Below are 25806 nucleotides of genomic sequence, written 5' to 3' on the forward strand. Positions count from 1 at the left end.
AGGCTTCTGTCTGGCCTTGCCTAACCCAGCCCTGTTGTAGCCATTTGGGGAGGTAAACAGGTGGATCCGAGTTTTCTTTCTCTCCTTTATTCTTTCTTAAAAAAAAAAAGACTTATTTAAATTTTTAAAAAATTTACTTATTTTTTATTTGAAGGTAATTATACAGAGGCAGCTTCCATGTGCTGGTTTACTTCCCAAGTGGCTGCAACGGCCAGAGCTGGGCTGGTCTGGAGCTAGGAGCCAGGAGCTTCTTCCAGGTCTCGTGCGTGCGTCTAGGGGCCCCAGGAATTAGACCCTTCTCTGCTGCCTTCCCAGGCTGTTAAAGGGAGCTAGATTGAAATGGAGATGCCAGGACTTGGACCAGAGGCTTAGTCTGCTGTGCTATGGTGCCAGCCCTGCGTAACTGTCGTTTAAGTGCGTAAGTAAATCTTGCTTCAAAATCTAAGAAAGAAGAAACATATAGAGGTGGAGTAGTCCTGGTGAGATCTCGGCCGTCTGGGAGACCTGTCCTGTAGGAAACTGGAAGAAGTGTGAGGCCTAAGCTCAGCAGTGTAGCTGTGAGAATTGCACACCATGGAGAGAACCTGTGGCAGCCTGAGGAATGCTTTTCCTTTTAGCAGTTGAGAAATTATGGATAGAAGTGACCCATTTAAAGGAAACATTGTTATTGTTGGCAGTGTGGGATATGTCATCCTTACTGCCTCACGTTTTCCAGTTGTAGAGAATGGATTGGCTTGAATGCGAAGATGCCTATTTGTATACCAAGAAACAGTAATCCCCTTTGACTGCATAGGAGTGACTACGCCAGGGAGGTGGGCCCAGCTCTGCTGTTGAAGTAGTTTTTGGGAAAGCAGCTTGAGGCTCAGCTGCGTGTTCTAGAGGTGGAAACCAGGAAGGGTCCACCGAGTTCCAGGAAAAAAATGTCTACTCAAAATGTTGAAAGATTTAGTTTAACGTTTGGTGAGAACAGAGTTGACCATGAAAATCCTGTTGAAGTTGTACTTTGGTGGTAGCTAGATACCACGTGGTACGTATCATCATGTTTATAAGTTGTGGCACTCAGTATTACATGTGTTGGAGCAGCTGTGGTGGAACAGTAATTCATATCTGATAGTGATTCGAAGTTTGTTTTGCTCTGTGGCAGAGCAGTTGTGACCAAGCACGTAAGAGTCTCAGGTTGCTGTTTGTTACGTGACCAAATAATTAACAGCAGTTATTGTTTTTTTCTTGCATTTCTCAGGGTTAATTTATGTGTTTAACAGGCGGCAGAGAAGAGGGTTGAAGAAAGTGGTCTGAGAAGGGCAGTGGGTGTTCTAACAGGGTGACTAGCTGTCAGGTGCCTTCCTCTGCCAACCTAGCTGTGCCTCATGTCCCCACCCTTGAGTAGCTACAGAGTATCCCAGGCCACTGGCCATTTCCATTCCGGCTGTGGCTGTTGACCTGCTTCTCTGATCTCTAACAGACTAGGTTGGCTGTGGCCATGACTCTGACCCAAGGCTGACTGGCATTTGTTTCCTTAGGACCCATCAAATTTTTATTGTTTACTATTTTTTTTAAGAATTCTATTTGAGAGGCAGAGAGAAGACGTAGAAAGAGAGAATTTTGTCTGTCTGTTCACTCCCCAGGTGACACACCCGCCTGGGCTGAGCCAGCCTGCGGCTGGAAGCAACATCTTCACTGCTACACTAAATGCTGCTCCCTGTGTTGAGTTCTGAGGGCTGAAAAAAATATATAGTGCAACATAAAAAATAATCAAATGATACCAAAGCATAGAGAGTGAAAATTAAACTGCTTCCTATCCCCAACTCTTCAGAGGCCTCCCCACCCCTTTGTTGTGTGGGCAGGTGTCTTCCCCACGCCTACCCTCCACCCCTGCCTTTCTGTACTTGTGGACATACAGATGCTGCCCAGTGCTTGGGGGAGTGTGTGGAGGTGTTCGTTTCCTCTCAAGTTTACTTTCTAAAATGCTTCTAAGCGTAGAGAAGAAATCATTCTATTATTAAATTTGTTCAAAAAAAGTTTTTCTGCTTAGAGTGCAACTGATGTGTTTCTGAAGTATTGAATATCTTTACAGAGGGTTTGTCTTCAGGGTGATTTCAAAGACAGGTGTGTCCAAGCTATGGAATTTGATGTCATCTTTAAACTCAATTATCTTATTAAACCCAAAACCTGTTATTTTGAAGTATATTTAAGTGGAGAATAAACAATAGAAATTTTTGTGTGGCTCTTGACGTATATTAAATTAGAATTTCTAGGGTTTTATTTAAATGCTTTCAAGATATTAAAATAGGGTGAAGTTTATTAATTCTTAGTTAAATCTTTTCTAATGGTTTCCGTGATCATAAGGAACTGATTGTAACTTTTTGAAGAGTGAGAATTTCCTAGTTAGAATAATGATTTTTTTTTAGTTGATGGAATGCCTATGTTTTTAACCTTGATGTAGTACACCCACCGCACGGAGTAGGGTTGCCCTGACGGGCAGCGGAGGATGGGCACAGATGGGCCTTGCTGGGCTAGGCTCATGTCTCAGCTGCTGCTGGTACTGTAGCTCGGAAGGGGCTCCTAGGGACCTCTCCTCGTTGGACTCTGGGCCCGTAAGGTAGGTGGAAGTGGAGACTGCTCGGTGTGGCTGCCGCTTACTGTTTCCCTGAGCACTCCGTGGTGTGCGGAAGTGCAGCTGGAGGAAGGGAGACGGGCGAGGGGAGATGCTGCTCACACAGCACAGTGCAGGGGGCACCAGGACTCGGGCTCCCAGAGGAATGCTCTCGCTGTCCGTGACTGCTGCTGAGTACACGGCAAGCGTGAGTTCTTCCATGTGTCATCTTTCATTCATGAGCTTGTTCAGTTTGACTTACAAGTTTTAAATAAATTAAAAACACGAATTGATTCAGTTGCCTTGTTAAAGTTACAAAGAAAATCAGCAGGAAGGATGCCATGTTATTTGTGAAGTGTCCAGTCACTTGGTGCTTCTGCTAGGTGGAGTGTTTGTGTCGATGGGGTGTGCTGTTCTCTTAAGCAACTAATATTACATGTAATTATTGCTAATGACTTTACCTACCTCCTGTTTTCTAGATCTTACAGTCCCTCTCTGCACCCACAAAAAATTTAGAGCAGCAGGTGAACCACAGCCAGCAGGGCCATGCCAACGCCACTGCAGTGCTATTCGGGCAGATGAAAGGCGGGCCCGAGACGCAGATGCTCCAACAGCACCACCAGCCCCAGCACCCGCAGCAGCAGCCGCTTCTGCATCTCCAGCCCCAGCAAATCATGCAGCTGCAGCAGCAGCAACAGCAGCAGCAGCAGCAGCAGCAACAGATCCCTCAGCAACAGCCCTACCCCCAGCAACAGCCGCATCCTTTCTCACAACAGCAGCCACAGCAAGTTCATCAGCATCAGTTTCCACAGCAACAGCTCCAGTTTCCACAGCAACAGCTGCATCCTCAGCAGCAGCTGCATCGGCCTCAGCAGCAGTTACAGCCGTTCCATCAGCCGCATGCCCTGCAGCTGCAGCAGCTACAGCAGCAGCAGCTGCAGCAACAGCAGCTGCAGCAACAGCAGCTGGCACACTTGCAGCAGCAGCAGCAGCAGCATAGCTTGCTGCAGCAGCAGCAGCAGCTGCAGCGCCTACACCAGCAGCAACAACAACAACAACAGCAACAGCAACAGCACATGCAAAATCAGGCAGCACAACACTTGAGTCAGACATCCCAGGCACTACAGCATCAGGTCCCACCTCCGCAGCCCCAGCCGCCCCAGCCGCAGCCCCCACAGCATCATCAGCTGTTTGGACATGATCCAGCAGTGGAGCGTTAGTAACTGGAATTTATCTTTTCTTTCTCCTGAAAATCTTATATAAATGTGTGAGGAGTATGTGAGGGGGTTGGGGGCAAGGATCCGTATGAAATAGTTACTACGAGGTAGGGAATGGGACTCCTATGTTACGAGGCACTTACTGTCCTTCGTACCTTGAGGCATTGTATACCAAAGGATAGATTTGTTCCATAGAACAAAGAGGCTGCCAGGTAGCACTAATTCCATGTTTAGTTGTCTGGCATAAACTACGTTGGTTTTAGTTTTTAATAATTTCTTAGTATACATAATCAAACCGGTATATTTGTGTGAACATTCCCAAATGCACTCAACATAATTCTTGAGACCAATTAGCTTGATTAAATTCAGATGCTGTTAGATTATGGGGACATGCATATTCACAGAATTTCAACTTACCTTTTCTTGCATTGTCCTGTTCTAGTTCCAGAAGAAGGCTTCTTGCTGGGGTGTGTGTTTGCAATTGCGGATTATCCAGAGCAAATGTCTGACAAACAGTTGCTGGCCACTTGGAAAAGGGTGAGGCCTTGCAGAAGTGGAGAGCTCTGGAGATGTTCCTTGTTGGGTGGAGATCTGGCTGTGTTGGGCTACCTTGGTCTGTCCTCAGTGTCCTCAGTGTGTTAGGCCTTGTCCAGGACTGTCTCCTTGACCTTAGGGACTTAGGCAAGTCCCGTTCCTAAGATTTCAGTTTTCCCGGCTGAAGCAATAGGTGAAATTTACTCTGTCAAGAGTCTTTCAGAAAGTCAAAGGGACACTTATTTATGTATGATTACGGGCATGGCAACAAGATAAACATTCTAAAAACATAGGAAGAGAACTATCAGCTTGTATGACTTAATCATTTTTCTTTCTCCTAAATGTTAGAAAACCTAAAATCTCTAAGTAAAAAAGGACTGTACGTCATCCCTGTTGCGCTAGAGCCCATTTATTATTTTAACTTGATTTAACTGGTCTATTCTACATATCTAGCTTTAGTCCTTTTGCTAAACACGTAGCTTCTAGAAGTGAATGCTTTCTTGCTGTATCACAAATCAAAGCTAAGTCTTTGTTTTTTTATTTTAACAAGAGCTAACTTTGTGTTTCCCCTGCAAGCATCCTGACTGTGTGCCAGGCGCGCTGCACGATGCAGTGAATGCAGAGGGATACACGGAGTTCGTGATCCGACCAGTACAACAGACTGTCCCTGTGCAGTGTGTCACTGCCCCGCAGAGGTGGCCCAGGTCCTTATGCGAGCCCGAGAAGAGACATTATAGCCTGTGTGGTCAGAAAGGGTGTGTTACACTGTTTAGGAAGGGAGGATTCCTGAACTGAGTCCCAAGGAGATGTAGCAGTGAGGCTTGGAGGAAAGATTGTCCAGCCAGACCAAAGAAGACAGGAGAGGACCACAGTGTGGCTGGCAGCGATGAACGATAGACACTGCCCGCTGGCATTTGTGAAAGTCCATGAAGACATTCCCTCTATTCTCTGTTAAGGGGTTTGGCGTTTTCTCCCTGGAGTCTTTAAAACCTGTGGGAAGGGGTGGGGCAGAGTGGTCTGTTGCTGTTGAGGGGGCGACAGGAAGAAGATTGTGCTGTGACCAGTTAGAGATGATGATGATAAATAAAGCTTGGACAGCATGGGGGAAGAGGGAGATGTTTCGGAGAATCACAATAGCAAATATTTATTTTCTTCCAAAAGTTTATTTATTTGAAAAGCACAATTGCAGATAAAGAGGTCTTCCTTGTGCTGGTTCCCTCCTCAAGTGGCCACAATGGAATACACATTTGGGAACAGAAAAAATGAAGGAAAGAAAATTATTGAAGAAAGTAGCTTATAATTTGAAGGACCTGTGTCTCCAAATTTACAAAAAGCTGAAAAGAGTGGTATTTTTAATTTAAAATTTTCTTTTTACTAGTTCATATAATTGAGTGGGATGAACATGTGGGCCAAAGTGAGTGATATTAGAGCAACTTAACCACTGTACTAAATTCCAAAGATATTCAGCATCTCAAATACAAAATATGGGAGCCAAGAGACGATTGAATAGTGTTTTTTTAAACTGAAGAAAAATAACATTCAACATTGAAAAATGTGTTTCGCCCATATGACTTTAAGGGTTAAAATATTTTCAGATTTCTGCTGTCAGAAATTTGCCACTCGGGTGCCCTAACGTGAGAAGCCAGTGCAGTAATCAGGAGTGTGACCTGGTAGGCACTGAATAGAGGATCTGATGTGCAGACATGGAGCGGTTATTCCAAGGGTGGAAGTGAAAGGAAATCCCAAAGATTTGGGATGGCACTAGATGGCAGCCGTACTTGGAACCAGCAGGTAGGATTCCAGAAGGAAAAAATAAAAAAAATGGCATGCGGGATTAAGAAAATACATGAACAAATACTGCCTTAGTTCAGTTTTGTTTTTTGAAATGCAGACTCCTGTCTGCTGGAATAGCCCAAGTGCCTGCAGTAGCTAGGGTTGGGTGCCAGGCTAAGGCCAAGAGCCAGAAACTCTCAGATCTGTAGGAGACGGGCCCCCACGTACCTGAGCCATCATCTGCAAGCTCCTAGGCTGCGTTGGCAGGAAGCTGCAATCGGGAGCAAATCCGGGATTTGAACCCAGGCCCTCCAGTATTGGATAGGAATGTCTACAGTGCTGGGTAGGAAAGTTTGTATAAATACTGTGGTAACCTATCTGTCATAACTTGGAAAAATCAGTATAAATATGTGGTGGGTTCTTTTGATAGCTGTCTTATTGAAATAACATTTATCATGAACTGCATTGTGGACTGATGGCTTCCTTGTTTGATTCTGTTGTGTAGATAATCCAGGCCCACGGTGGCGCTGTGGACCCCACGTTCACAAGCCGATGCACACACCTGCTCTGTGAGAGCCAAGTCAGTAGCGTGTACGCACAGGTGAGCACAAAGCCTGTCCCTTTGTATAGAGCATCTGAAGATTTTAGTGGCTATTGTTTTTATTTATATTTTTATTTTTAAATTTTTTTAAAGATTTATTTTTATTGGAAAGTCAGATATACAGAGAAGAGGAGAGACAGTGAGAAAGATCTTCCGTCCGATGATTCAATCCCCAAGTGAGTGCAACGGCCGATGCTATGCCAATCCAAAGCCAGGATCCAGGAACTTCTTCCAGGTCTTCCACATGGGTGCAGAGTGCCAAGGCTTTGGGCTGTCCTCGACTGCTTTCCCAGGTCACAAGCAGGGAGCTGGATGGGAAGTGGAGCTGCCAGGATTCAAACCGGCGCCCATATGGGATCCCGGGGCGTTCAAGGCGAGGACTTTAGCTGCTAGGCCATGGCGCCGCTGGGCCCAGCTATTGTTTTTAAAAATAAGGTGATTCTTTTTAAAAATTAGTTAGCTAATTAATTAATTTTTTTTTTTTTACTGGAAAAGCAGAGTCATAGAAAGAAGGGGAGAAAAAGAGAAAGATCTCCCACCCACTGGTTCACTTCCCAGTGGCTGCAGTGGCCGGAGTTGGGCTGATCTGAAGCTAGGAGTCAGGATCTTAATCTGGGTGTTCAGTGTGGGTGTAGAGTCCTAAGGACCTGGGCCATCCTCTGCTTTCCCAGGCCAAAGTTAGGCAGCTGGATGGAAAGTGGAGCAGCTGGGACAAGAACTGGCACCCAAATAGGCTGCTGGCACTTGCAGGTGGAGGATTAGCTGGTTGCACCATCACAGCTGCCCTGATTGGGACAGATAACTTTTGTGAAACCATTTGAGTAATAGAGAAAGAAAATTTCCCCTTTAGCGTTAAAAAGACGCCGCTCGCAATCACGTATCAAAGCAGACATGGGCAAGTGTGGGCTGAGGAAGGATCTTACTCTGTCTCTGGACTTCGCACAGAAGGGCCTAATGGGACACGCTGCCGGCCGGGCAGCTCTAAAACAGTCAGTGTCGCCGCCTCCTCTTATTCATAAAGATGGTCTTATATACGGACAGACTGACGTTAATGTACATGTAACACATGACTTTTGAGAAACCCTTCTTCGGATTTCCATTTACTGGTTCTACTTTTCAAGTAAAAGGCTAGAAATGCTTTGAAACTTTATCATAGAGTTAATTGTAGGAGAATGGTGATTTTTTTTTTTTTTTAGACTTTTATGTGGGGCCTCTGTCTTTACGGTCAGTTTTATTTTTTTTGAATGTTCGTTTATATATTTATTGGAAAGTCAGTACAGCAGAGAGAAAGGGGGGAAGAAAGAGAGAGGGAGAAAGAGGCTGCATTGCTCATTCACTCCCCAAATTACTGCAGAAATCAGCTGTGGGCCGGGCCAAAGCCAGGAGCCAGGGACTCCATCCTGGCATCCCACGTGGATGGCGGGTCCAAGTGTTTGAGCTGTCTTCTGCTTCCCGTGGTGTATTAGTTGGAGGCTACATTGGGAATAAAATATCCAGAACTGGAACTGGTGCTGCCGTAAGGGTTGGCTAGCACCCCAGGCGCCAGTGTAATCCACTACACCACCACACTGGCCTTCCAATGGTCATTCATGACTCGAGTGGTTTTTAAGGTTGTTATAAAAGTTTTTGTGTCCCATTACAGATTCTTATTCACAGAAAGATACGCCATTTTGGGATTGTGTTAAAAAAGCAACCACCCGGCCATCTGATGTAGTTGGTTACTTTAGTTCATCCTAGACTAAATGGCATGGGATTCTCAGTGATAGGCCTGCAGAACGGTGGCATTGGAGTCGTACAGCTTCACAATTGCCAAATGAACAAAATGACAAGCTAATTTTATTTTCTTAGGCAATAAGAGAGAGGAAGAGATGCGTGACCGCACACTGGCTGAACACCGTCCTGAAGAAGAAGAAGATGGTGCCCCCTCATCGCGCCCTGCACTTCCCAGTGGCCTTCCCGCCAGGAGGAAAACCGTGTTCGCAGCATGTAGGCCGAGTCCTCTTGCCCTGTTGTGGCTGTACTTCGTTCTGTTTCTAATCCTTCTGCTTTGGTAAATGGTGGTGGCTTCATTCGCCACCTTCTGCACTGCATCAGCGTCTGTGTGGTTTGACCCTGATTTTAAGTGCAAAGCGTAAGGATTTCTGATTTCCTTCCTGTTACTCCCTTCTCAAAGGCCCCGTTTTTCTGTAGTTAGCTCTAATTGCATGGTATTTCCAAAACCTTTGACGCCATTTAAAATCTGAAAAGAAATCGGGGCTCTTTCAACAGAGGCACCTGCTGGTGAACACAACTCTGTCAGTAGCTGTTGGGTTTTCCCAAATGACTCAAACTTGGAAATCAGTAAGGAGAGAAAGAACTCACTGATGTTTATTTGCTCAGCTAAGCGACCAGCGGTTCTCTGAGCAGTGTCCTGAAGCTCATTCAGGTGCTTCTAGATTCGGTGTCTTTATCTTTTTCCTCCTGCAGGAGATCTGTGTGTGATATTTCACCATTGCTACAGTTCTGGCCTTGACTTTCTCAGGAGTGATATGTGTTCCATAGCGTTCATTAAACCATGGCAATATCTATGTATAAAACAACTGAGAAGCTGATAGACATGGTACTTGTGCATAACTTTTCTTTTTCCTTTATTTGTCCTTTTTCCCCCTAGATTATTTCTGTAACTGGGTTTGTTGATAATGACAGAGACGACCTGAAGCTGATGGCATACCTGGCAGGTGCCAAATACACCGGCTATCTGTGCCGCAGCAACACGGTGCTCATCTGCAAAGAGTAAGCCGGTCCTTGTCGTTCTGGTCGGAGTGAGCAGGGAGAGAGAGAGAGAGGGAGAGAGAGAGAGAATCTGCATTGATTCATTCCCCAGTGGCTGCGCAGACTATGTGCAGCTGCTGTCACCAGCCAGGAGCTTCTTCTGAGGCTCCCACTTGGGTGCAAGAGCTCAGGCACTGGGCCCTCTTTCGCTGCTTTCCCAGGCTCCTTAGGTGGGAACTGGATGGGAACTGGATTATCTGGGACACAAACTTGTACCTAAATGGAATACCAGCGTTGCACATGGTGGCTTTGCCAGCTGTGCCACAACATCAGCCTCATAGTAAGCAAAATTGTAATTTATAGTGACCATTTCAATACTTCTGTATCTCTCACTTTGTCCTAGTTTTGTGGTAGAACTTTGAGTGCAAAAATTAAGATTTTTAAGTAAATGATAATGTTAACGTTAGTAGAAATACCTGGAACGTGAATTAGAGGAGTTAATGAAATTTGAATTAAGAGAATTCAAGAACAGAAATAGATAAAAGTGGGACTAGTGGATGGTTTGACGATCCATACCGACCCCTGCTGTGTACATTTAGTGATGGGTTCGGGATTAGCAGCAACTTGGCTAAGACACGCCTGCCATTTCTGTTATGACGAAGCATTTTAATTGGGTTTTGTTGAAAAGTAATGTAGATTTTTGACAGTAGACAGCTCTAACATTTAATAAATGTGTTTTCTCCTCCTCAACGCCAAAACAGACCAACGGGTTTAAAGTATGAGAAAGCCAAAGAGTGGAGGATTCCCTGTGTAAACGCTCAGTGGCTTGGCGACATTCTCCTGGGCAACTTCGAGGCCCTGCGGCAGGTTCAGTACAGCCGGTACACAGCGTTTAACCTGCAGGATCCGTTTGCCCCCACCCAGCAGTTAGTGCTGAACCTTCTGGGTGAGTGCCATCTCACGTGGTACGAACTGTCCACCACTTTTCATCATTATTATTATTATTATTCAGTATCAAACTTGGCTTTAGCTTCCTAATCAACTTTCCCTGCATTTCCCGTGTCCTTGGCCCCCTTGTGCCCAGGATTCTGGTTGGCACAGGACCGAGCATCCCCCCCCCCCCCAAGTGTCGGGTACCTTTTTTCGGGGAGCCCTGTGGAACAGTCCCTGCTTTCCGAGAGCCAGTGGCTCGTCATCCTCACTGAAGTGCTTTTCTTCTGTTTGAAAGATTCATTTTATTTTTATTGGAAAGGTAGATCAGATTTACAGAGAGGAAGATCTTCCATCCACTAATTCACTCCCCAGGTGACTGCAACAGCCAGAACTAAGCTGATCCGAAGCCAGGAGTCAGGAGCTTCTTCCGGGTTTCGCACGCAGGAGTGGGTTCCCAAGGCTTTGAGCCATCCTTGACTGTTTTCCCAGGCCACAAGCAGGGAGCTGGATGGAAGTGGAGCAGCTGGGACACACACCAGCATCCATGTGGGATCCTAGGCATTCAAGGAGAGGATTTAGCCACTAGGCTACTGTGTCAGGCTCGCCACTGCTATGTAACTGACTGGCTGTTAAAGTCTGCCTGTTAGCTGTGGGCAGGTGGTACATGCCTGCCACCTTGTCACCATGCCCCTCAGTATCAAATGCCCTTCTTACAAATATTACAAATGCTGAATTTTTTTTTTTTCTGCAGTGCATTCAACATATTCCCCCAAAAATCATTTGAACTGCCTGGGCGTTCTCAGTGGAGCATATTTTGATCTCGGATGGCTTTAATCAGGAGAAAGCTCCTTGGTTACAGTCTGTATGCCGTTAGTGTGCTCGTCGGTACGGCTTTTACTGTGGATCATTCTAGAACCAGCAGATCTTCCCTCTTAGACATCCTTCTCCAAGTGTTCAGCATGGGTGTATCTCTCCTCTGTCCCACTGCATACACATTTTAAATCTCTCTGGCCAGGCTCTTTCTCCTGGTCGTCCTTCTTGCTGACCGACCACTCGTCATAATTGGTGTGTTAAGCGAACAAACTATCTTCTAGTCAGAAGTAGGTAGAGACTTCTAGAAATGTCTAACCAACGCTTCGTAGCGGGCTGCTGACTGCCACCGATGTGCTGCAGGGTTTCTGACAAAGGAAGCACTCAGGGTGTGCCCCGGCCCTGGCGCTGCCCGTCTCGGCCTGTGCTGGAGAGCCTTCCTCTGTGTTACTTCAGCTAAGCCACCCGTGTGCCTACGATTACTGCTCTGGCAAGGGAAGAGGCCCTTCTGTTGAAGCAGGATGGTGTTGTAAAGAAGATTGTGTTTCTCTCTTTAGATGCCTGGAGAGTGCCGTTGAAAGTATCCCCGGAGTTGCTGATGGTATGTCAAGTTAATAACCTTATTTTGCAACATAGCATGTAGAATCTGGATGTTCTCACTGGTCACAAAAAAAACCTTTGAGGATCATTCGGAGCCGTAGATGTGGAACTTAGCAGGCCACAGCCTGGAACAGGACTCGCAGTTCTTCAGCAGTGAGGGGAGGTGCCTTCCTCGGGTCCCAGGTCGGGTCTCGGACGGCGTCCTGCAGGCTTGCATGCCCTGTCTTCTCAGTTACCACAGGGGGGTTCATCCTCTAAGCGATGAGCCAGGATGAGCCAGCCATGTTCTCATCTGTGCGGTAGATTGTGAACAGCGTTGTTTTTTTTTTTTGCATTCTTCCTTCTCTGTTTAGTTACAGACAGAAACATGACTGTGATTATCTGAGAATCTTGTTGCTTTTCAACACTGAGAATAACGCTGCTTCTTCATTGGACGGCAGCCCTGTTTATTGCCTTTTTAAAAATTTTCATTTTTCATGATGCCGTTTGATAGGCTCAGGGATTTCCACTTCCATCCCCACTACCCTTTCTCCTTCCCCATCACAGAGCCCAGCTTCCAATTGTCAAGAGAGCTTTAACAGTCTCCCTGGGAGCAGAGACTGTACCGCACTGTATCTTTAATTCTCGGTACACTTGTCTGCATTATATAGTTCTTCTAGGTAGATGTATGTATGTACATGCTTACCTATATCTATTGATTCTGTATTTTGCGTGAGTGTTGTCTTATATCAGAGAAAATATGATAATTGTCCTTTTGGGATTGGCTTGTTTCACTGAGCGTAGTGGTCTCTGTTAGGACCATTTTACTGTAAGTGGTAGGATTTCATTCAGTAGCCCTGTAATTTAAAGATTTGGGAATATGTTTGTGTTACTTTCCTAATTTTTTTTTAAAGATTTATTTATTTATGGGAAAGTCAGATATACAAAGAAGAGGAGAGACAGAGAGGAAGATGATTCACTCCCCAAGTGAGTGCAACGGCCGATGCTATGCCGGTCCGAAGCCAGGATCCAGGAATTCTTCCGGGTCTCCCACGCGGGTGCAGGATCCCAAAGCTTTGGGCCGTCCTCGAGTGCTTTCCCAGGTCACAAGCAGGGAGCTGGATGGGAAGTGGAGCTGCCGGGATTAGAACTGGCGCCCATATGGGATCCCGGGGCGTTCAAGGCGAGGACTTTAGCTGCTAGGCCACACCGCTGGGCCCTCCTAAATTTTTAAAAAGTCAATTTCCATGTTATATGGTCATTTTTAAAAAATGATCTATTGATTTTCATTGGAAAGACAGACTTACAGAGAGAAAGATCCTCCATTCACTGGTTCACTTCCCAAGTGGCTGCAAGAGCTGCAGCTGAGCCAGTCCGAAGCCAGGAGCCCCTTCTGGCTGTCCTGCTGTGTCCGAGGCTCTGAGCCGTCCTCTGCTGCTCTCCCAGACCACAAGCTGGAAGGAAAAGTGGAGCAGCCAGATACAAACTGGCGCCCAGATGGGATTCTGGCACATGTAAGGCGAGGACTTTAGCCACTAGGCTATTGCACTGGTCTTCCACATCTTTTTCAAACCATGATTTTATCATGCAGAGATAATTTAGTGTTTGTGTAATTCAGCAGCTACCTGGGGAGAGTCTTCACAAGATTCCAGAAACTTCTGCTACATCTTTCCCAGTTCTCCCAGAGTTCGGTCTGCAGAAACATGTGATCATATACAGGGGGTCTTGGAGTGTGTTACAAACAACTGCCTGGATTCAAAAAAAATTTTAATATGAAAATACACTCCTACCTCCACTTTTACATGAACTTGTTTTTTTAAAGATGTTTTATTTGGTTTAAAAGGCGTTGTTACAGGGAGAGCGAGTCAGAGATCTTGCTTTCACTAGTTCATTCACCAAGTGACTGCCACAGCCGGAGTTGGGGAAGGCCAAAGAGCCTGTAGCTCCATTGGGGTTTCCCACGTGGGTGCCGGGGCCTAAGCCCTAGGGCCACCCTGCCCGGCTTTGCCAGGCGCATCAGTGGGGAGCAGGAGGGAAGCGGAGCAGCGAGGACCGAAAGAGGCGCTCAGGGGCTGCCTCACAGCGCTGGCATGGCTGGCATGGCTGGCACGGCTGGCACGGCAGGGCCTTTCCGGGTCTGTGTGTGGTTCTCCCCGTTAAACTAGTAGTTCCGGTTTCAGTAGAATGTGACCCCCTCTGAAACGCGGGCAGAAAGAAATATTCTCACAGTAGCTAGATGAAGGAAATTGTGTGGTGACTTTTAAAATTAAACCAGAAACCTGATTACTCTAATTGTGCATGTGTTAATTTCCAGATATTCATTTCTATTGTGGTTTTCTATTAAAAGTGAGAAATCATAGATACAAGGGGTTCAGTTTATCTTTTTTACTTAGATAACTAATTTTTTATGTCTTTACTACCAAGAATATAATTTGGAGACTTGATGGTAATCTTTGGAAACAGAAAGTGAAGGTTTATTTTGTCTTGTGTAAAGATAGTGGTTAAAAAAAAAATAACCTTCTTGTAAATCATTGTAAGCTTTTTCCACGTGTGGAAAGACTAGTGGTTCCATACACTGATGTTTAGATTGGTTACCCAAATATAGTCGCAGTGTTCAGAAAATGTAGGTTACGGGTAGAGCAAGTTAACCAAGGTCAAGAAGTTGTTAGAGCAAACAGAATGTCTTTGAAAGAGCCCTGGATCTCACACGTGGAGCATCGTGCTGGGAATGGGGCGGAAGGGGCCGTCGGCTGGGGGGCCGCAGAGGCCCTGCTCCCTGTCTCCTCTGGGCTTCTGCTCCAGGGCCAGGCGCTCCCGCTGGGCCAGCGCGCGTGGCATTTTCCCGAGACTGTGACTTTTGGCACCTTGTCTTCCTTTAACGGCACTGTTGGTCTGCTTTGTCATGTCATGTCATTTGTGAAACTTCATAGGTGATAGGCTTTTTTTTTACGAATATTTAGCTGCAATGATTGTTTTTCACATTCTAAATTGGGACGCAGAACAAAATCCACGAAATCCAAACCTTTGTGGGAAGTTGAAAGGTGAGAGCTGCAAATGTAAATTGAGGTGAGGGAGAGGAGAAAATGAAGACACCTTAAACCAAACCCGAGCTAGGACCAGAGAGGATTTAGAAAGCAGGAAGGGAGACCAAGAAAAGGCAGCGCGGGAGTTCTCTGTGGCTCGCTGCCCACTGTTCCCGGCTGGCATCGTTGTAGTTCTCTGAGGCCAATGCTCGGACTGCGGGCTGGTTAGCAGCACTCATACATGATTCGGTGATTGAATTGTTCGACTTGTATAACCTGGGAGATTGATTTGATTCAAGTAGATGATATTCTGATTGCAGGGTGTAAGATTACCTCCCACGCTGAAGCAGAAAGAAGTCACTAACATGCAGCCTTCTTCCAAAAGAGCCAGGTAGGCACGCCGCTCCTGCGCCGCACGATTGTCGCTTGGATTCATTCAGTAAGTCTGTTCTGGGAGATTCTGCTTCACAGGTTCCATGTGAGAGAGTGAGTGATGACATTGGCCAGCCTATATGGACTTTGGTTTGTTTTAATAAAATAAAATGTTGACTATTTTTTAAGGTGAGACTTTACCAGTAAGAACCCCATACCTAACACTCCAGGATTGAAAACAGAAGCTGTGGTCATTGAAGTGCGCTAGCACCCTAGGGTGCTGCAATGTATGGGATGTGGGCATCCCAAAGGGTGGCTTAAGCACACCTCTGAGGAACTGGTCCCACATTGTACTAGGTCGAACAGAACTGCTTGCATTGTTTTTTGCAGTCATCATTTAAGAAAAATAAAAGAGGTTGAAAAGTTTGATTTAAACTCCAAGCTTCAATGAAAGAGCTTGTGTTCTGCTTTTTGGCGGAAAGCACAGGCCTGGAATTGGAAGGAGACCCCAGACACTCTGGGGGGACTCCATCTTGACTAACATTGGTCATTGCTGAACAGCAGAGTGAGGAATGGCCTACATTGGACAAGATTTAGAAAGATAAACTGATATAAAAATGAAAGATGGCCATTTTAGTGGTTGAGCTAGCAAAGTCAGGGAAATGTAAAAATCACCTATTTGCTTTCTTTTTGAAAAATTGAGAAGGGATTGGTGAGGAAGAAGAGAATGCGTACATATGGAGCGTGACCAAACGGCAGCTGTCCTCGTAGGCTTTAGAGGTGGCGTTGGGAGTGGGTAGAAACTTCATGTAGATGATGGGAAAGGCGGGGCAGCAGTTCACTGCCTTTTTTTTTTAAAAGAATGAAAACCATGTGGGGCGACGTTTGGTGTGACAGCACTACTTAGGATGCCCCTGTCCCATATTGGGGTTCTTGAGGGCAAGTTCAGGCTTTGCTCCCTACTCCAGCTTCCTGCCACCCCTGTGGGAGATCTGGATTGGGTTCCTGGCTCCTGCCTTTGTCCTGGCCCGGCCCTGGCCATCTAGGTATTCGGGACCTGAACCAGTGGATGGAAGGTTTCTGTCACTCTCTCTATCTCTGCCTTTCAAGTAAATGGAGAAAAAGAAATGTTTTTTTTCTAACCTGAATAAAAGCTGCACATACTCAAAGCTATTACCCTTTGTTGAGCCATTGAAATCTGCTTTTCATCAAAGAGCATTTTTAGTTCCCACTTATTTATTTGAAGTAAATATTTATTTGAAAGGCCAAGAGAAAGAGAGGGAGAAACAGAGATGTTGGCCAGGAGCCAGGAGCTCCGTCTGGGGCCTCCCACAAGGGTGGCGGGAACCCCGACACTGCTGCCTCCCCGGATGTATGGGAGCAAGAGGCTGAGCACAAGTGGAGGCAGGACCGCGTCCTTGGCATCCCCGGCAGCAGCTCCGTTACCCACGTTAGCCAGCCATGGGAACGTTGCCATCTGAGTAAGCAATAACGTCCTTGCTATTTTGTTTGTGTATTTATTTTATAGAATTGAAGATATACCACCTCCCACTAAAAAGTTAACACCAGAATTGACCCCTTTGGTGCTTTTCACGGGATTTGAGCCTGTCCAAGTTCAACAGTATATAAAGGTGAAATTTCGTTCTGCTTTGTTTAAGGATTTGTAGCAGTATTCCTTCCAGTGCATATTATGTCAGGCTACAAGTTTATTGAGTAACATTTGATCAGGAATCTCATGTTATAACAGTTTGTATAGTACATATAAAGTATTTGTGGTAGTTTTTAAAATAATTAAGTCACTAAATTGTTTATGACTTCCTGCCATGTTTCATGTTATCACTTCATATTTAGATACTTAATACCAGAATATTCTGGTACCGTGGCCAAGGACCTTTTTTTTCTTTAATGACCAAGGGAACATTTGTAAGGGTACTCTAGTGTCGTTTTTGTAAAGCCAAAATTTTATTTATTTGTTTGAAAGGGTGACAGAGAGATCGCTTCCATTCACTGGTTCACTCCCCAAATGGCTGGATGGCTGGTGCTGGGCCAGGCCAAAGCCAGGGGTCTGGAATTCCATCAAGGTCTCCCACGTGGGTGGCAGGAGCCGAAATAATTGGTCCATTTTGACCTGATGCATTAGCAGGGAGCTGGATTGGAAGTGAAACAGTCGGTACTTGAACTGACATTTTTCCATGATGCTGTTGTCGCAAGCAGTGCCTTAACTCGCTGCACCACGGCGCTGACCCTCAGAATCTTTAATGTGTACTTTGAAATCACATTGCAAAGGATTGTGGGATTGGTTCTGCTGCTTTGCTTTTTTTGTTCCGAAGAAGATGGATAAGAGTATGCTGACCTGTGTCACGCTGGATTCATGTATTTTACTTCTATTTGTTTGCTTATTGGAAAAGTAGAGTTGCAAAGAGAGAGGTCTGTCTTGCAGTTACTAGCTCATTCCCCAAACAGCTGCAATGGCTGGTGCTAGACCAGGCCAGAGTCGAGAGCCTGCAGCCCTTCCTGTGGGCGCAGGGGTACGGGCACCGGGCCATTGGAGCCTGATTGGACGTGAAGCAGTTAGGACTCGGACTGGCACTGGCATGGGATGCTGGCATTGCAGGTGACGGCTTAACTCACTGCCCCACAACAGCAGCCCCAGTCCTAACATCTTTTTGTTTTGAGGAAAGAAAACCATTATAAATACTACTATAACAAAGTTAGCACGGTTTGACTTTTCTGCCTTTGGAATGTAAGTATACTTGTTAAGAAATAATTTTTGTGTCATAAAAGTTGGGCATAATAAATTAATATGCCTGGCGAGAGCAGTTTCAGCTTAGAAAGACTATGCTGTTTTGAAACGAGTGGTGTTATTCTGGGGTCATCTTTATTCATGGAAATGTGTTACTGAGAATTCAAGACTTTAACCTTGGTTTCCCTGGAGTTGATTGGAACCCTGCCATTTGCTTTTCCCCTGCACTTTGGCCGGCTCGGTCGTGTTGGAGCCGTTGGGTTGTTTTGGGCCCAGATCGGCACCTGTCTGCATGGTACTCTGCTGACTGCGGCACACCGCGGATGCTTAGACTTTTCATCAGCTGCTCCCTGTTTGTCACTCTAGAAGCTCTACATTCTCGGTGGGGAGGTTGTCGAGTCTGCACAGACGTGCACGCACCTCATTGCCAGCAAGGTGACCCGCACTGTGAAGTTCCTGACGGCCATTTCCGTGGTGAAGCACATCGTGACGCCGGAGTGGCTGGAAGAATGCTTCAAGTGCCAGAAGTTCATTGGTAAGGAGCAATGTCTGCCCCCATGTCCGTTTTGGTTTTTAGGTATCTTCACTGATATCCTTTGTTCCTGTGATTTTATTTCTATTTATTTGAGAGAGAGAACATTGTCTTCGGTGCCAAGTACCCACCTGAACGCCGCATTTAAATGCCCTCAAGTCCATTCTGTCACATTTCCCTCCATTTTCATGTCAACACACATCCAGTTTGTTTAGCTATTAGATAATTATTTAATAGGCAGATTTCTTTCCCGCCTCATGTGTTTCCAAATGTTGCAAGTATAAAATAATTCTGAATTCTAAATGGTGGGTTTTTTCCCCCCTGGAAGCTAGAGACTTCAGAAGCCTGGGTACCTTTATCATGGCAGCAGTATTGGCCATGTCTGCAGGACTAGCGTGCGGTCTGCCACCCAGACCTGGGACCTCCTCTCCTCCCCACTCCCCTCTCTCTTTTCTTCCCTCCCCTTCCACTTTCCCCAGCTCGTCCTCTTCCTCTCCTTTTTTCTTTTTTTTAAGATTTTATTTTACTTTTATTTGAAAGAAGCTGAGTTACAGAAACAAAAAGAGGCAGAATGAGAGGGGGAAACAGAGAGAGAGAGAGATGTTCCCATCTGCTGCTGGCTTACTCCCCGTAAGGCATCAGTGACCAGAGCTGAGCCGATCCAAAGCCACGAGTCTTTCCTAGTTTCCCTCATGGGTGCCAGGGTCCAAAGACTTGAACCATCTGCTGCTGCCTTCCCAGGCCAGAAGCAGGGAGCTGGATAGGAAGTGGAGCAACCGGAACTTGAACTGGTACTTATATGTGATGCCAGCACTGTAGGCAGAAACTTAGAGTGCTACGCCATGCACCAGCCCCCTTGCCTTCTTTTTATTCCTATTTTTTTATTTGAAAGTTCAGAGAGAGGGATACAAAGGGAGACATATTTTTCTGTTAATCGCTTCACTCCCCCAATGGCCAGAAATGCGAGGGTCGGACCACCCAGGGATTTGGAATCGTAATTAGCCTGAGTACTTTGAGCATCTTGGGCTGCTTCCTCAGGCACTTTAGCGGGAGGCTGGATCAGAAATGGAGCAGGTGAGACTCGAGCTGGTGCTTGTACAGGATCCCAGTGTTGGCAGTTGGTGTCTTAGCCTACTGAGTCCTCAAATGGGTAAAAGAAGCAGCAGCCCAGCCATTGGACCCCACTGCGTTCTCAGTTTGACTGTCCATTTGGTCTTCCTGCCTCAGCCGTACAGGACGGACTTGGGGGCGACCTGTATTTGCTTAGTGATAGGAGTTTCGTGTTGCCAGCCAGAAGCGTGCAGTGCTGGCTGGAAGCCCTCGTGTCCCCAAGCCTCACTCCTTGCTCCTGTATCATTCTGCCTACAGATGAATAGAACGCAGTGATGCAGGCAAGCACTGCGCAAAGCCCTGAGTGTGTGTGCGCTCCGGGTTAGGGCAGTGTGGAAGGTAACAAGGAAGACAGAAGGAGAAATATTTAGAAATATTAGGTCCCAACTGTATCGAATGTGAACGTTATTTCTAAGGTCCTCAATTCATTGAGGTTCTTCATGTGGGTAAGATGCGCGTGGGCCTGCGCACTGGGGAGAGGCCCGTGCGTTTGCTGCCATTCACGCCATTGGTTGTCTTTTGGGAACATTAACTTTGGAGCTGTTTGTTTCTTTTTCTTTCTTTTTTTTTTTTTTTTTTTACTTTCTTTTCTTTTTTCTAACAAGAAATATGCCAGTTTTTTGAAAATCAGTTTGTTAAGCCTAATTTAATAAATGATGTTCTCTTAATATTTCAGGGCTATCAGCTTGTGAAAACCTGGCTCTTTTATCTGTTTCTGATGCTCCCAATACATTTTTTATGGGGAGATTTGGTTGAGTGGCTTTCATTTCTTCTTGTCATTGCTAACAAATGTTTGCGGTGTTGATCCCAGAGGGTTCTAAATTGGTTCAGGGATAAAACATTTCATATTCAGAAATCGTGTTTCATAGTTAACCTGCAAATCTAGGATTTCCTAAGAGAATTTTATAGCTTGTCATGGTTTAATTGTTAGATACGTTTTTAAAGATTTATGACTTTACTTGAAAAGGACAGTGACAGAAGGGGACAAATAAATCTTCCATCTGTTGGTTCACTCCCCAGTGGATGCACTGGTCAAGATCCGGGCTGTGCGGAAGCCAGGGAACCAAGAACTCCGCCCTGGTCTCCCACAGGGCTCACAGTGGATAGATGTTAGCATTGCCGTAGTGATATGATTCCTTGTGCTTAAGGGTCAGCCAACTATGGCCCTGAAGGCAAGAAAAATGTGCAACAGAATCATACAAATACATATTTATACATACATACATACATACGTAATACAAATATGTAGAGTGCGGCCAGCCCCAGCTGTAGGTGGTTGGTTGAGCACCTGGGGTCAAAGTGACGTTGTCTGTATTACATGATGTGATTTTTGGGAAATGGTGGGTAAGAAATGCTCTTCTAAACACGAGACACACAAAACTTCTTAGGAGTAGGAAAACATTTTGTGACTTCTAGCTTCCCACAGTCCAGACATTTCTTAAAACGCTACTAAGCAAACGAAAGACCACTTAATTAGAATTTCTGAAAAATTCCGTGTACTGTAAAAGGGTGTGTTTTTTGATACATCCACATTTTGGTAGGTTCACTTAGTTGATCATCACCCAACTGACTGTAATGTCCCTTCAGTGATTGAGGAATTGGTTATAGTGGGTCTGGGGTGTGACAGGCAGGGACAGGTGTGAATGGAAGAAGTTTGTGGACAATACAAGACTATATGGAGCTACATGTTTTTGCACCCAAACAAACATGTTTCCATTTCACTTTTGCCACTTTCTGAAGTCTCTACATATGCGCGCTGGTCACTGTGGACCTGGAGTTTATCCCGTGGGATCTTTCCGCTCAGGGAGCTTGTCAATTCCCTGTAACAGATCAGTGTTGATGAGTGGGAAACGCGGTTGCTGCTGCGGAGCCGTGTCTGTCACTTTCAGGACATTTTTTCCCTGAGTTTAAGGACCCCTGAAAGTGACTTGCCACTGATGTAGGAGAAGGAATAATTTGCCTGTTTGCTGTTACTGTAAATACCTAGTGTGGAGCACTTGACCGAGGGCTCGGGTCCCCAGCGTGCATTGCACTGGCCGGACTGCACGCTCCAGGGTGTGTCTTTATCTTGCAGATGAGCAGAACTACATTCTTCGAGATGCTGAGGCTGAAGTGCTTTTCTCTTTCAGTTTAGAAGAATCCCTAAAGCGAGCCCATGTTTCTCCACTCTTTAAGGTATATATAAGCGTATGTGTCTACACACGTATATTATTTATTCAAAAGGCGGAGACATCCACAAACGTTACATCTCCTGGTGTGTGCCCTGAATGCCTGTGACACCCGGGGCTGGGCCAGGCTGCAGCCAGCAAGGGACTCGGTGTGCTTCTCCTGTGGGAGAGCAAGGCCCAGCTGGAATGGGGCCATGAATGTACCCAGGCACTCTGGATACCTAGACATGCCAAGAGGCTGCCTCAGCGCTGCCCCTATAAAGAGCATGTTAGGTAGACGGCGCTGTGGGTAGGTCACCCGTGCAGGCGCTGGCTTACGGGGCAGCTCCAGCGGGGTGGGCTCGCTCTGACTTCCCGTTTCCTGGTCCATCCTCCTTGCCTCGCCCAGAGGGGCACAGCATAGCTCCAGAGAGCTTTTCTGCACAGTAATTAAACAGGCTGCACATGACTGAAAGAAACAGGTCTAGCAGAGGTGAGGTAGTCAAAGAATTCCTTCATGGGCTGTTTGATTGGTGAGACATTTAAGTTTATTTTCTACTTGTACAAATCTTTGGAGGAATTGCTTACTTAATACAGCTCTAAATAAATTTGTATTCACTTGGAAGAGTATTAATTGAATGTATGTAAATAACCTAGAAATAAGGATTTTAACATAGTTGTTAGATTCGATACTTAGAACAGCTGGGAATTTTTCTTGGCATCAAAAGCTAAGTAAATTAATGAAGATAATCTGTTCTTTTAATTTCCTAAAGAGCCAATTTAGAATTAGAAGTGACTAGCAATACTAAATTGATACATTTTCCATAAAACAAGCTACTTTTTCCAAAGTCTGCCTGTTTCATGTGAGTGGACAATGTTTTATGGCACGCTCAGGGGCAAGCTTGTTAACTCTTCAGCATCTGTGTCCCTTCCCAGTCGCCTCGAGCCCACAATGTAGAGAAAATGTAAAACGCAGACACGGCCCAGGAGCCAGGCTGTCCCCGCTGGTTGGCAGAGGCGCGGTGGAACGTGATCCTGATTTAGAAACCTTGCAGAAACTCTGCCAAAGTGTGCGGTATAGTTTACCCATGTCAGAGCACCGCATTTCTGAGGTTATTCGTAATCCTCATGCTCAGATGCAACATGAGAAAGTGTGTAAGCCTTTCCCAAATGTATCTGCCTGGATTGAGTACTAGCGGGATGGGGCAGTATTAGCTTACACATTTCATGAGATTAGATGCTTTGTCAAATACCTCAGGGTAGAATCTAAGAAAGATTTTGATGCTTCTAAAAACTAAAAAAAAAAAAATTTTTTTTAAATATGGTACATGTTTTCAATTTTGTAGGCAAAGTATTTTTACATCACACCTGGCATCTGCCCAAGTCTTTCGACGATGAAGGCGATTGTGGAATGTGCAGGAGGAAAGGTGTTGCCCAAGCAGCCGTCCTTCCGGAAGCTCATGGAGCACAAGCAGAATAAGGTGGGCAGTGTGCGGTGAGTGGCTGGGCCCCTGCCGTGTGCGTGACTCGGCAGTGTGCGGTCAGTGGCCGGGCCCCTGCCGTGTGCATGACTCGGCTGTGTGCGTGACTCAGCAGTGTGCGGTCAGTGGCCGGGACCGCCACTGTGTGACTCGGCAGTGTGTGGTCAGTGGCCGGGACCGCCACTGTGTGCGTGACTAGGCAGTGTGCGGTCAGTGGCCGGGCCCCCGCCGTGTGTGTGACTCGGCAGTGTGCAGTGAGTGGCCGGGCCCCTGCCATGTGCGTGACTCGGCAGTGTGCGGTCAGTGGCCGGGACTGCCACTGTGTGCGTGACTCGGCTGTGTGGTCAGTGGCCGGGCCCCCGCCGTGTGCGTGACTTGGCAGTGTGCAGTCAGTGGCTGGGCCCCTGCCGTGTGCGTGACTCGCTGTTCAGCCACTGAGACCCTCCTCTCTTTCCCTTAGAGCTTGTCAGAAATTATCTTGATCTCCTGTGAAAATGACCTTCATTTGTGTCGAGAATACTTTGCCAGAGGAATAGGTACGGTTTGTTGCTTTGCTAGATGTTTGTATGTGTGTCTACACTCGGAGCACTGTACTGACTTCTGAACTGTTCCCGTTCCACTCAGATGTTCACAATGCAGAGTTCGTTTTAACTGGAGTGCTGACGCAGACGCTGGACTATGAATCATATCCTTTTTGAAAGAGAGTAAAACATGGATGGATGAAAAATGGTTATAGGCGATTGACACAGTGGCCCTTTCGCTGGTTTTATAAGCTGTTTTTCTTGTGTTTGCTGTTATGTGGTTAGCACTTTGGTTAGCGGTGTCGTTAGATGCGTGGAGACTAGATAGTGCTGGGCTCGTTGGCCAGTGCCTGGTGGTGGAACGTGGGTAACTCACCAGCATGAGGCCCAGTCCACCCACCTGCTGACATGCTTGCGCTGATCAAGCTTGTGTGGTCAGGATTTCAAGTCCCCCTTGCTGCTGTAAGGGCAGCAAGACTGACTGGGTAAAGTGGGTAGCAAAGAAAAGCTACAGCATTCTCTTAAATAATGCCTGAAACTGGTTAATGTTCATGTAAAGTTTGTCTCACGTTTCCGAGTCATTTTCCTCAACGAGCCCACATATAAATTCAACTGACGGCCTGTGCTGCTGTGAGCGTGTCGTGCGGGGTCGGGGCCGACTGCCAGGCTCGGCCAGCACCAGGGCTTCCTTCAGACACTCTTGTTTTCCAGCTGCTTTCTTAGGGAATGAGATTTTAAAGCAGGAAAACAAATATAATAAATATACTGCATCTTATTAAGATGTGCAATTTTATTCCGAGGAAACATAAATTATGTTTTGTATTATATGACTTTGAGAGCCCACATTAGGTTTTATGATTCATTTGCCAGGTTTTTAAGTGTTTTCACAAAACCATGCAGAACTTCAATTACAAATAAAATGGTGTAAATAGACCTTGCTATCTATAAATTATGGATGTTAAAGATTTGAAATGTTTTGTACTTTGATTATTTTTATTTCTTATACTCTTTTCTTTTATATCGATATCTTGCCCACCTTTTAAATAAATGTACTTTTGAATTTTACTTAGAATTGAATGATCCTTTGTTGTTTCACATTTTTTTTTTTGCACCAAACTAAGATTTGTAGCAAACCGAATAACATTTTAAGTAATTTCAAAGCAAAATATTTTCTAGTGAAATAATTTTTAGGGGGTAGCTGCTCTTTCAGCAACACGATAATACATACCCACAGAGGGGAAGATTCCAGATGCTTCACAGTCAGCAAGCACAGCACCACTAAGAACAGGAGGTTCCGCAGAAACGCACGTTCCCCTGCTGCTCCAGGTATGACAGCCGTGCGCTCCCTCTGGGCGTGGAGCCTGTGGGGTAGGCGCTCTCAGCAGGGGGCAAGACCCCATCGCCCAGCCCTGCCACTGACTGGCTGTCCCACATCGCTACCATGCCGTTGTGTTTCTGAAACACTGAATTTGCCTCCTAGAAACACTGTTTTATCCATTGGAAAGTCTCTTCTTTAGTTGCACAAGTCCGTGTAATTTAATCTTGAACATAGTTGGTCTGGTAGCAGAATCGTAGCAGAGTAAATCTCATTTACAGAAATTCTCAATATTCCTTCCTACCGGACTGTACTGTTCGTTAACCATTCCAGATGTGATTCCTTTGGACATTTCTCCCCACTGATGGGTTAGGACTCTGGAGTTACTTCTCCACGTAGAAAGGCATTCACCACACAATTTCTTGTTGTTAAAGTAGTGATCCATCTCATCAGCATTGTGCGTGGCCTTTCTGACCTTTGACCTTGTAGTGACCTCGGCGGGTTGGGCGTACTTTCCATCTCTCCCGGGAGGGCTAGTTTGTGGGTTTACTGTTCACTCTGTCGGCCCGCTGTGCCCTAACAGCAGTTCTTTCCAGGCACACCAGGTGCCAACACTTCCCGGGATTTGTAACAAATTTTGTGCCTTAACATGTCTACTAGGAAAGAAGTCTTTCTCAAAGTATCTATCTGTTAGAGATACTTACCTGCACGAGTGAACTTGTCACTTGAGATGTTCCAGGTAGAATTACTATGACTGTTGTTTTAGGTTCT

General features: G+C 45.9%; 1 protein-coding gene across 2 annotated transcripts in view; it reads left to right on the forward strand.

The window, feature by feature from the left end:
• Positions 1-24802, forward strand: part of PAXIP1 (PAX interacting protein 1) — a 51204-nt gene extending 26402 nt beyond the window's left edge. The window contains exons 7-21 of one of the 2 annotated variants that reach the window (XM_040984379.1): positions 3073-3808; positions 4253-4347; positions 6623-6718; positions 8567-8704; positions 9369-9490; positions 10231-10415; positions 11770-11813; positions 15135-15205; positions 16715-16817; positions 18296-18464; positions 21646-21746; positions 23065-23199; positions 23660-23735; positions 23824-23884; positions 24321-24802. In XM_040984379.1, the coding sequence (XP_040840313.1) occupies positions 3073-3808; positions 4253-4347; positions 6623-6718; positions 8567-8704; positions 9369-9490; positions 10231-10415; positions 11770-11813; positions 15135-15205; positions 16715-16817; positions 18296-18464; positions 21646-21746; positions 23065-23199; positions 23660-23735; positions 23824-23884; positions 24321-24336 (2148 nt within the window). In that variant the 3' untranslated portion in view covers positions 24337-24802. Of the gene's footprint in view, positions 1-3072; positions 3809-4252; positions 4348-6622; positions 6719-8566; positions 8705-9368; positions 9491-10230; positions 10416-11769; positions 11814-15134; positions 15206-16714; positions 16818-18295; positions 18465-21645; positions 21747-23064; positions 23200-23659; positions 23736-23823; positions 23900-24320 lie in introns of those variants that run through there. The other variant, XM_040984380.1, reaches the window with a different exon arrangement.
• Positions 24803-25806: the final 1004 nt, after the last annotated feature.

The sequence above is a fragment of the Ochotona curzoniae genome, unplaced genomic scaffold, assembly GCF_017591425.1.
Source record: "Ochotona curzoniae isolate NIBS_2020 unplaced genomic scaffold, NIBS_Ocur_1.0 contig_4105, whole genome shotgun sequence".
In the NCBI taxonomy this organism is placed as follows: Eukaryota; Metazoa; Chordata; class Mammalia; order Lagomorpha; family Ochotonidae; genus Ochotona; species Ochotona curzoniae.